The 12,032-nt window shown below is 41.0% G+C and overlaps 1 protein-coding gene across 1 annotated transcript in view; it reads right to left on the reverse strand.

The window, feature by feature from the left end:
- Positions 1-5,951: 5,951 nt before the first annotated feature.
- ttyh2 (tweety family member 2) overlaps positions 5,952-12,032 on the reverse strand; it is a 200,081-nt gene continuing 194,000 nt past the window's right edge. The window contains exon 14 of the mRNA XM_072483435.1: positions 5,952-9,744. Coding sequence (XP_072339536.1) covers positions 9,664-9,744 — 81 coding nt within the window. The 3' untranslated portion in view covers positions 5,952-9,663. The remainder of the gene's footprint in view (positions 9,745-12,032) is intronic.

A 12,032-nucleotide genomic window follows, 5' to 3' on the forward strand; every position in this document is an offset into this window, starting at 1 on the left:
GCGGGCAATTGGGACTAGCTTAGTGGTAAAAACTGGGCGGCATGGACAAGTTGGGCCTAAACCTCTATGACTATGACTGTTTATTGGTTTCAAAGATATTGGATAAAAGCAAATTACTGCGGATGCTGGAATCTGAAACAAAAACAAAATACTGGACAATCTCAGCAGGTCTGACAGCATCTGTGGAGAGAAAAGGGCACTAACGTTTTGAGTCTGTGTTAAAAATATTGGAGTTGGAACCAATCAGTCATCTGGAATGGTCTACTCCTGCTCCTATCTCTCATGTTCTTGTAGGTTAGGAGTGGAAAAGTTGTTTGACATGGTGTGATCGTTGGAGGTCGTCAGTTGTATGCTGAAATCTCTGGGTAAAATAGAAATGGGGTGAAGACTAGAAATGAGAGCAGTGTTGAAGGACTATTTTTTCGGACTTGTCTAGGAGTTATGTAGATGGTGCTAATATTCAAATGACCTATATTTTTCTAAACTCCAAAAACATTAATAATAAAATAGTTAATATCTTCGACTTTTCTTTCTCAGATACCCAACACAAAGGTTGTGCTCTCTCCAGGTGTTCAGGGCTCCATTCCAAGTCACAGGTCAGCACTCACCCTTCATCATTGCTATGTCAAAATCTTGGCACTTCCTATCTATTGGTACAAGAACGCAGCCGGTAACCATCTTCTTAGAGGCAAGGTAGAGCTAAAGCAGTGACACCCACATCGTGAAAATGAATAAAAATTGTTCTATAGGAGGCAGTGAAAATAGCAAAGAAGAAAGTTTTTAATGACATTCATGGAGACAATGGATAGGTTCGAAATTTCCCTAAGGCACTATGGATCAGGGCTGTAACAGTATATCAGCATACAAATATTAAAAGAAAAATAATTTGTATTTATATACAATCTCACCTTTCACAATCTCATAATGTCCCAAGTGCTTTATATTCAATAGTTCTTTTTGAAAAGTAGTCACTGTTGTAGGAAATATAGCAGCCAAAATGTACAAAGCAAGGGCCTACAAACAGCAGTGAAATAATGATCAACTAATCCTTTTTAGTGATGTTGGTTGAAGGATTGTCATTGGCAAAATTACCAGAGACAATTTCCCTGTTCTTTGAATAGTGCTGTGGGATCTTTTACATCCAATGAAAAGGGCAGACCAGACCTTGATTTAACAAAGGTCCCATTTGAAAGGTGCAGCATTCTCTCAGTAAAGTATCAGTTTGGGTTTTGTGCTCAAATCTCTGGAATGGACAACAATCCACAACCTTCTGATTGAGAGGTGAGAATGTTTATCACTGAACCATGACTGTCTCTGAAATAATTTTTAAAGTTGATACTTCAAAATAAAAGTTCATGGCAATGCATGGTCAACTTAGTCAGGTTTGGGATAGGTAGGGAAATAATGCATCTCGTCATCGAGGTCATCTCTTATTAAAAATCTTGCAATTGGCACAGTTCATGCATCAAATTTGCTATATAACGTAAAACTAATATTTCTTCACCACATTTTGTTGATGAACCAGAATGTTATTGAATAACTCAGAATGAAAAGGGTAGTGTCCTCGGCCCAACCATCTTAATTACTTCAATAATCTTCGCTCCACAATGTTTAGCACCATTTGCGACTCTCAGATGCTGAAGCAGTCCATGTCTATAGCAAAATCTGTAAAACATGCATGCTTGGGTGCTAAATTGCATGCTCGGGCAACTAAGTTGCAAGTAGCATTTGCGTCATAAAAATACCAGGCAATTACTACCTCCAACAAGAGAGAATCTAACCATGAGACCTCCAGTGGCGGCATGTAGAGGGAGGTCGTGCTCGAGGCAGCTCCCGGCAGAGTTACTGCTGTTCAGCCTGTTCCGTCTGTTTTCTGGGGTTATTTTTTAAAAACATCCCATCTATAAAATAATATAAGGTGCCCACATTAAAGAGATGCCAAGAAAGGCCAGGAGAAAGGAACCCAGGGATAGAAATTCGTTGAAGGACTCAGCGATTTCACGAAGCTCCTCGGTAGAGAAAATGGCGTAGGCTGCTTCGGTGACTCTGGCCACTCCAATCATGGCCGATATGCTGGCTGGTGTAATGGCGACAGAGTTTGAGAAACAATTTGAAAAGTAGTGGAAAGTTACATCTGGGGAACTTTGAGAAACGATACAAGAGGTCCTGGGTCCCATAGGGTCGAAACTGGAGTAAACCCCTGAGAAGTTAACAGAGCATGGTGCGGCAATTAATGAAATGAAATGAAAATCGCTTATTGTCACGAGTAGGCTTCAATGAAGTTACTGTGAAAAGCCCCTAGTCGCCACATTCCGGCGCCTGTTTGGGGAGGCTGGTACGGGAATTGAACCGTGCTGCTGGCCTGCTTTAAAAGCCAGCGATTTAGCCCAGTGTGCTAAACCAGCCCCTGATATTAAGGGCGTGGAGATGACTTTGACGAAGCATGGCGAGCAAATCGACTCGCTGGAGGTTGAGATTGCTCTGGTGGCCGACAAAAATAAGATGCTGAGGGCTAAGGTTGACGATCTCGTAAATTGTTTGAGGCGGCAGAGCCTCAGAATCATGGGGTTGCCGGAGGGTGTGGAAGGCCCGACTCCCACAGAGTATTTTTCACACACGTTTGGAAGATGATGGAGGAGGGTGTGTTCAAGTCCACTCCGGAGCTGGACAGGGCCCATTGGACACTCCGTCAGAAGCCCCGGCTGAACAAACCACCACAGTAGTCATCGTTCGTGATACAACCCTACAGGAGGCCGATGGATTTGCAAGCTCAGAGTCCCGAGGGCATCACCCGAGTACGATTTACCTAGATGAGGGGAGGGGGCGGAGCTGCCTCCTTAAACCAGGGGCCTCTGGGACATAGATACCCTTGGCCCAAGTGTGGGAGACCCTTCGGGTTTTGAGTTTTTAAAGTCATCGCTTCCGAGTGGTCGCTTGCCAGGGACTTTACACTGGCAACGAAGGTAAAGTGAAGCTGCAGGAGACGCCATTTCATCTGAACCAGACCCACCTTGACTAGGCCTCGAGGCCTGCGGGTATGCCCGGGGTGAGGGGCAACGATTATCAATAAACAAGTTATTTTCTCAGCTACCAAGTTCATGGCGGACACCAACAGCAAATATGTGATGGTTAGCGGGTCTTTTGCAGACACACGGCCCATTGGTGATCCTGATCAATGTTTATGAGCCAAATTAGGATAATGCGGGGTGTCTGTTAGGATGTTGCTGGCCTCCATTCCTGACTTGGACTCGTACCAACTAATTTTTGGAGGGGATTTAAACAGTGTACTAGATCCAAAGGTGGATCGATCGAGGCCTAAGTAATTGGCTCCATTGGAGATAGCAAAAACATTGTTAGCGGTATACTTGGCTATTGGACTTGGTTCTGGAGTTGGGCCCCTCTCAGCAACCATCCTGGAGGTTGGATGCAGCGGTATTAGCAGATAAAGGATTTTGCGAGGGCATGTCTTCTGCCATTGAGGAATATGTCAGTTTAATAAGAATGAGTGTCTCGCCCTCCAAGTTATGAGAAGCCCTTAAGGTGGTTTTTAGAGGTATCGAACAGGCGCCGGAATGTGGCGACTAGGGGCTTTTCACAGTAACTTCATTGCAGTGTTAATGTAAGCCTACTTGTGACAATAAAGAGGTCTTAAACATCTGAGCCCAGATGACAGGCTGCATTAAAAAGCCTTGGGGATTGTATCTGGCCCATGAGCTGGAGGTTGTACAAGCCTATTGTACACCATCTACAAGGCACACGTCAGCAATATGATACATTACTCTGCATGAGTCCAGCTCTAACAACACTCAAGAAGCTTAACACTATCCAGAACGGAGTAGCCCACTTGAGTGGCCCCCCATCCATCACTTTAAACATTCATTCTCTCCACCATTGACGCATAGTGGCAGCAGTGTGTACCATCTACAAAATGCATTGCAGCAACTCACCAAGACTCCTTTGACAGCATCTTCAAAACCCCATAGCCATTACCACCTGGAAGGTCAAGGGCAGCATATAATAATAATTTAATAATCTTTATTGTTGTCACAATGATAATAGCAATTATAATAATAATCGTAGGCTTACATTAACAATGCAATGAAGTTACTGTGGAAATCCCCTAGTCGCCACAGTCCGGCACCTGTTCGGGTACATTGATGGAGAATTCAGAATGTCAAATTCACCTAACAGCACGTCTTTTGGGACTTGTGGGAGGAAACATCAGAGGAAACCCACGCAGACACAGGAAGAACGTGCAGACTCCGCAGACAGTGACCCAAGCCAGGAATCGAACCTGGGACCCTGGCGCTGTGAAACATACGCAAGGGAACACCACCAGCTGCAAGTCCCCCTCCAAGCCGTACACCATCCTGTCTTGGAATTATATTGCTGTTTCTTCACAAGTGGGTTGATATTTTCTGTGTGGTGTTCTTCACTGTGGCTGGGCCAAGATCTTGGAACTCCCTTTCTGGGTATATCTACACCACATGGACTGTAGCGGTTCTAGAAGACTGCTCACCACCTATTTCTCAGGAGCAATTATGGATGAGCAGCAAAGCCCACAACTTGTGAAAGGATAAATTTTTTTAAATTGGCAATTTCCCCTTTCAGTATCCAAGCTTTCCAATATCCCAAGTTAAGGTTTTTAAACAAAATGAAGTTTTAAATGTAACACGAGGACATAAATCTATGGGATTGTCTATACATTTTACCCCAATGTCAAAATTCTAGATGCTGACAAGATATTTTAACCCAACAGTGGACTAAACTATGCTTTCAGGGGTGAGCAATTTTCAGAATTCCCAATGATCATCTGCAATTTATAGTATTTCCCAACATGAAGGTTGGATATTTTCAAGCCCCCCAGTTGGAGTTAAAGGATAGGGTGTATGTCCTTCCAGCATGCAAGAGTTTTTCCCCAAAAGAAACTGGAGACTGGGTTCTGCAAACTTTATTTTAGGCAAGTACTGACATTTGGAATGACAAAAGTGCTACTCTACTAAGAAATGCTCAGGCAGAGTCGCTGATTTTTTTCTGTTGTTAAATCACTTCCCACTTCAGTTGTTTAGTTAAAAAATCTAAACAATTTGAGGCTAATGGTTTTTAATAAATCTGAAAGAATGGAAAGGAGATAAACGTTGAAGCTCTGAGCTTATGAGCAATTTGTGTTTGATTCCATAAATGTATTTATTAAAGACTGCTTATGTCAGCAGTGGTGCGTTGAGTAAGTTTAAATATTTCCGTTGCCAGTACCCATGATTTATTTTTTTCTGGAATTTATGCTGCATCAGGAACATTAAGAACATTTTGTCTTCAATACTCAGGAACTTAAACACATACAATGGTTACCTCCTGGCACAAATAGCTGTGAAAGGTTGTGGGATGGGGCCGACAGGTGGGAAAATGGTGGTGCCAGATGATATAAAGAACTGGAATTTAATCCTGTTCTGACCTCCCTCCCTCCCACCCAAGGATGCTTGAACGTGCTAACAAGGTTTCAAAGGCTGCCCGTTAGAACATCACAGCCTTTCTATTTGTATGTAAATGCTCGTTACGAGGGGGGGAAACCACATGTCTATATAATTAATGCTAACTACGAATTGCCACACGGACCAAGTATCAAATTTGATCGTTGCATCAAATGACAAAAGACTGCAGCATAGAAGTAGACTATTCGAACTAAGTGGCCTGTGTAAAGACGTTTATATTCCACAGAAGCCTCCTTCCAACCCTCTTATCTAACCCAATCATGGTTAGTATCCTGCAACACATGGGGTTATTTGTCGGTCCCGGGTTGCCATATATTTAGAGTGAAAAATAACATGCCAAGTCCTTTTGAAGATTTAGTATGGCTAAAGTTGAGTCGGTCCCACTGAATCATTTCATGAGTTCTGCACATTTAGCTTCACATCAATGTGCAGTCTGAAAATTGCAACATAATGAAGATAAACTTTATTGAAAATCAATAATTTATTCTGTAGATAGTTATGTTTTTCGTTGTGAAATGGTTACTTCTTTGCAGAGAAGATAAAAAAAGATTACTAATGCAATACCTTGAGAATGGTGTTGACACAATTCAATACATTTACAAAAATTGCTATTAAAAAAAAACCTAAATTGAAATTAACTACACAATATAAAATGAGAGTATCACATCAGAGTTAAACATTGCTGATATCTCATCAATGGTCATAATAATGTGTTAACAACGTTTGCCTTCCAACACTGAAACAACAGCTGTACGATTGGTTCTAGCCGGTCACCGTTGAACAGACTGGATGCAGATTTACTTCAATTCCTGTATAATCCTTAATATCTCTCACGATAAGCAAAGTCCATCACTCATCCCTGAGGTGGATTTAGTCCACAAACGTAGTCTTGTTTTGCTATCTTGACGAATTAGTTACTGTTTGGTTTTGAAATCATTTTCCAGTGTTAAATCACAGACAAATTTATTTTGTGAAGCAGATTTACTGAATTTTGTACGTTTCCTTTTTCCCCCACCAATTTCACTGGGAATAGCAGAGCAGGAAATATGGTGGCATTTCACAGCAAAGATTTAACTTAGTTTTAATACACATGTTCTCAGTCTATATAATAGAACTTAATGTCTCAAAACACATTAAAATATTAGCCTGCAAGAACTAATTTCTCATTGAAATTAATGAAGAATTGGTAAAAAATAAATTTGCTTACAGCATGGTGTCAAACTCTACAAATATCAAAATGGTCATCTTGCATTGTTTTGCCCACAGCAGATTACAAGGAACTCGTTGGTAGAGAAAAGTCATACAGTAGTCTAGCTTTGCAAGAAGATTCTATGCACTAAACAGTGATTCCACACAGAGAAATACGTTTTGTCTCTATTCCAGAGGTGAAGTACAAAATCCTTGATAACAGCATTAAAATAGATTCCATTAATTGTGTTTCATTGATACACAAGGTCACATTGCATCGAAATGTCATGAAATGTAAAGGCATGCCAAAAGCAAAGTTAATATCTTCCCTCCCAAACCCTTATAGGATTTTAGTGCGGCTGTACCATTACAGGAATATGAAGCATGTTTGAAGAGTCACATGGGCTTCAAATTGTGCTTTGCCACCCTTAAATATAGAACTTTGAAGACAAAGTTAATACTAGTCTGCAGTGAAGTAGTTAACAGGTTTTTAAATCTTAATAATGTAGGATATTCACCAGTATGCAAAGAAAGGAGCTGATGCATATTAGCCATTTGATGTGAACAAATTGTAGCCTCAAAGTTCTTCATTTTACCCAGTTAGTCTACCATCCCTTTCAGGGCTAACTTGATAAAAGAATTAACCAAATGGACTTTAAAAAAAACAACTTTTTTTGTACTGCAGTCCTTCCACATGTTGGAATCATACGGTACCCCTACGATTATTGTTGGCACAGTAACAAAACACCTAAATTAACTGTCACAAACACTATATAATAAAACCAAAAATACATTACAATTAAAACAACATTATATTCACATGACCATTATCGTTGGCTGAACTGGTTTGAATTCAAGGAGCTTTCTCAGGCAGCATGCTATTATGGCATTCATTTTAATCTTTCAACTGTTCTCACTGTTACCAGTGGTATTTTGTGGTAATTTAAGAATTTATGACTATTTGTGAGAAATTTTGAATTATTTTTGGAATGACTGAAAAAGCATTAATGATTTGCTTGGAAAAGCCAAAACAGCATCAGTTCCTTCATTCTGATTAGAAACTGGAACACAGCATATTTTTAAATTTTCATGATCTTTTCTATTGGTTTGGTTCAGAATCCACTTCATTTTATGTTGAAACATATAGGTTACCTGCTGTAATTTGCTGTATATTTTGAGAGAATGATTTGGAATTTACTATTCAAAGGTATTAGCTATTTGAAAATATTATATAGCCCTCTTGAAAATGTCATTAAACTTTCCACAATTCTAACTTGGCAATCTTCACCAATAATTGCCTTTTGTATATAACCCTTTGTCATATCACATGGTCAATGTATTCTGTGAAATGCACAGAATGAATTTATAATACATTTAGCACAGGGCTAAATCGCTGGCTTTGAAAGCAGACCAAGGCAGGTCAGCAGCACGGTTCAATTCCCGTACCAGCCTCCCCGAACAGGCGCCGGAATGTGGTGACTAGGGGCGTTTCACAGTAACTTCATTTGAAGCCGACTTGTGACAATAAGCGATTTTCATTCATTTCATTTCATTCATTTCACATGCTCAAAGTAGATCACAAATACCTACTTTGTTCCACAGAATGTTAAAAGAGTCCTTTTTTGGCTTAACCCAAAATAGACCGGATTACAATCAGATTACACAACATTTGCTCAAAAAGGTATTGCTACTTACAGATAAATCACTGAAATACAGGCACACAACTGGTGAGGAGAAAATGCTCATGAGACATGCCCTTAGGAATATGGATGAAGATTCTATAAACAAGCTAGATTTTCTTAATTTATGGAAGCAAATTACATCCGCAACCACTTCACTGGAGTACATGTAATATTTGAAATCATAGCTGCTCCTTTAATTGTAAAATATAGTGCAACGCAAGGTTTCTCCACATGGTACAATTGAGGAGGCCTCTGTTTTTGCCCAAGTGTAATATGCAGGAAGCAGCAAACACTGCAGCTCCAGAGGGGAGATAAGACCTGGAAGAAGGAATCTATAAATGGTTATCATACCAAGTATCAGATCATTCAAGTTGGTGAAATATTGTCAAGTTATTTCATAGAAGAATAACTATCAGAACATTTTACAATGTGACAATTTAAATCTGGAACTTACTAAATATCTGACCATGAATTTGGTTACTGTATTAGAAAGAAGCCAGTTGGATGTTATGCGAGCAAATTGAAATATGATGTTGCCAATCACAAACTATAGTTTATATATAGTGCCGGTGTCTGTCATAACTATTACAAGTGGCTCAGGTGGGAGTTTGGAAGCAGCGATCAAGTATGAAATGGGATTGAGCACTTAAATTACTCTGAACAAAATTCAGAGCAGATAACTCAATGTCGGAAAGAAACCATCATGCGCGGAGGGTTGAATTTTTTTTTTGTAAAACAAATAATTCCGATTTTTCACCCACCCCAACATAGTTTTCGGCAAGAGCCAGTTCCAAGAATGTCAAGAATAACATGAAGCGCCGTTCTAACAGTTATATGCAGTTAATGTTCAGGTGATTCACAAATCCTAGAATCAATTTCACATCCAATTGAGAGTTAGGCACCTTGGATGTTAAGTTCAATTTTAAACCATTTTTAAAAAATCTGTCTGCTTGACAAGGCACTTCTTACGTCAGATTCTAATTACAATTCAATTCCTTAGCACATACCAATTATATACCAGCCTCCAGTAAGAATGCCACTTAAAACAATGCAATATTTTCAGATGTAGCTTCACGCATTCAGTTTAACAGTTGTTTTGAACACTATGAATCAGAAAATCCATTTGATAGATGGACAGCATCAATCTTCAACAATTCTCTATTGCTCCCATGTGGTGATTATCACTTCAAACTTCGAAGAATGGGAGAGAGTTCTAGCCAAAACAACTTTTTTTAGTATAGTGATACTTCTTTTTAGCTGGCAGTAAAGAATCTTGAACTCCGTTATGAAGGATAGCGTAATTGTTAAACAGGAAATATATTTCCATAAATTCTGGTAGGTTCTTCACTCACTGCAAGGTAGGTGGCTCTCATACTGGGGGAGTACTAGAAGGGGGGAAAAAAAGGCTCAGTAAGGAAACCTTTCAGTTCAACATCTTGAGTAACAAATTCAAACTCAGAAAAACACAAAGAAATAGTACTGCAATCTCAAATAGCCATTTTGTGGGACTCATCTACAGAGAAACAATGACATAAGCAACACAGAGTAATACAAGCACATTTTTGAATTCAGGGAGCGCAGAACGAAGTCAAAAGACAGCTGTATTATAAACCATTCTGGGTTGGTGAATGGATGAGAGTAAAGCATTCCACTAGTGATGGTTCAAGGAAGGTGCAAATAAATATCTTGTTTTACTATAATTGTACTGCTGGTTAGCTATTTGATAGAATCAAGCTGATAGTCGGGTGTGGAAACACAACAAAAAGAAAACGAAATACAAATGATTGTGGTATTCGAGGCTTAGCTCCAATGATATGACAAATAAATTAATTTAGGGCACAATCCAATGGCCACACTGCGCCCGGTAAGCAGCTCCAAGCATGGCCGATGAAAGCCGGGTGGCCCGCTCCCGGGATCTATCCAACTCGCCACGCCTCACGAGATTCAACGTGAACTCGCGAGATGTTATGATATAAATCCCGGCCATCATTTCTTGGCTAATCTGCATATTAGAGCGAGGCCGTAAGCCCTTCTCTAATGTGCAGATTCCGGAAGTACCTGAGGCTTTAGGATTCAATCCCTTCACCTCGTGGACCTCGGGCGATCTCTGTTCAGGACTGGTCCCCAGAAACGGGGACCAGATGGAATGGCACTCGTGAGGGTCTCCCAGGGGATTGAAGGCCCCAGCTGCATACTCTTTGGGCAGGGTGGTGCCCTGGCATTGCTGGCTCCACCTGGACACCCTGGAAGTGCCCAGGTGGCATTGCCAGCTGGCACGAGCACTGCCATTGTGCCAGGTTGCACGTGTGGCATCGGGGTTGCCCAGCATGGGTGTTGGGAGGGGGTGCGGGAGGGTTGGGGACCCTCCCATAGTGCGTTCGGACTGAGGGGGGCTGGGGAATTCCAGTGAGTGGAGCTTCCCCCTGTACAAAACGATGCTATGTGCGGCCTCAGCCGCACGTTCCCCGTTCACGCCCCTTATTGAATAGCCATGTGTTTCTCGGCACTGCGAGCGCCAGGAAACACGCTGCAAAACGTGCTCGCGAGGGGACTTTGTTCCCCTTTGGGAGAATCGCACCCATTGATCATGTAAGCTCAATTTTGCACAAGAAACACAAGGTCGATTATAGAACATTTTGCAGTTATTTGGATGTTTGAGTGACAGGTTAGCTAGTAATTATATTGAAAGTTAGAACTGTACAAAGATATAGTTTTTAAAAATTATTTTGTACATTCACATTTTTGGCAGGTCCTCAGATTAAATTAGGAAATTATCAACTTTCATGTTGAAATTCCAGCAATTCTCCTGTAGTTTATACTGTGAATAGGTTTATTGCTTCATTTAATAATCTATCAGGAAGAGATGGCCTGTCTGTTTGCCCAAAGAAAAGTAGGCGTTAATGGCTTTCAATAATGATGGGAGATTCAAGTGTGCATGGACAGGGCCAAGAAGACCAGTGAAAGCTTGGTGGTTCAGTACTTCAGAGATTGATTTTCTACTTGTCTATACGTTAGCAGAGACACGAGCAGCAAACTGATATCAAGCAGGCATTAGTCAAAAAGTTGAGAATATTTTCAGTTTGAGTGAGAGCAACAAAAAAATGGAACACTTGCCCAAAGATGTTAAAAACATACAATTCGTGGTGCACGTGATGCTTGTTGTGAGAGTGAGAGGAAAATGAATTAAACAAGTCACAAAGCAGCTCGGTTAACGTGTTTTAGGAATGGTGACTAAAGGAGAAACAATGGGGAAAAATTGATTTCCTCAACGTTGTTCACCACCTTGTAATCTGCTATCACCAAACAGCAAGACTGGAAAAACGGATTAACACATAATTACTGCTAATACTCCTCCACTCCAGGTGGCAGATTATAGAATACAATTAAGCAAATGCCCAGCTGTTACTTCTGACACTCCATCACGAAAGTTGTCTGAATTCCAAGCAAGACAACCCAGGGGCAGGCAAGTTTTAGACAAGGGATGGGATTCTCTGGTCTGGCAGCCGCATGTTTCTCAGCCGCGCGCCGTTCGCTGGCGGTGGGATTCTATCTTCACACCGCTTGTCAATGGGATTTCCCACTGTAAACATCCCACGTTGCTGCGAAACCCGTAGGCGGGGGTATGCTGTGATGGGAAAATTGAATTGCAGCGACCGGAGAATTCCGGCCAAGA

The sequence above is a fragment of the Scyliorhinus torazame genome, chromosome 18 (genome assembly GCF_047496885.1).
Source record: "Scyliorhinus torazame isolate Kashiwa2021f chromosome 18, sScyTor2.1, whole genome shotgun sequence".
NCBI lineage: Eukaryota > Metazoa > Chordata > Chondrichthyes > Carcharhiniformes > Scyliorhinidae > Scyliorhinus > Scyliorhinus torazame.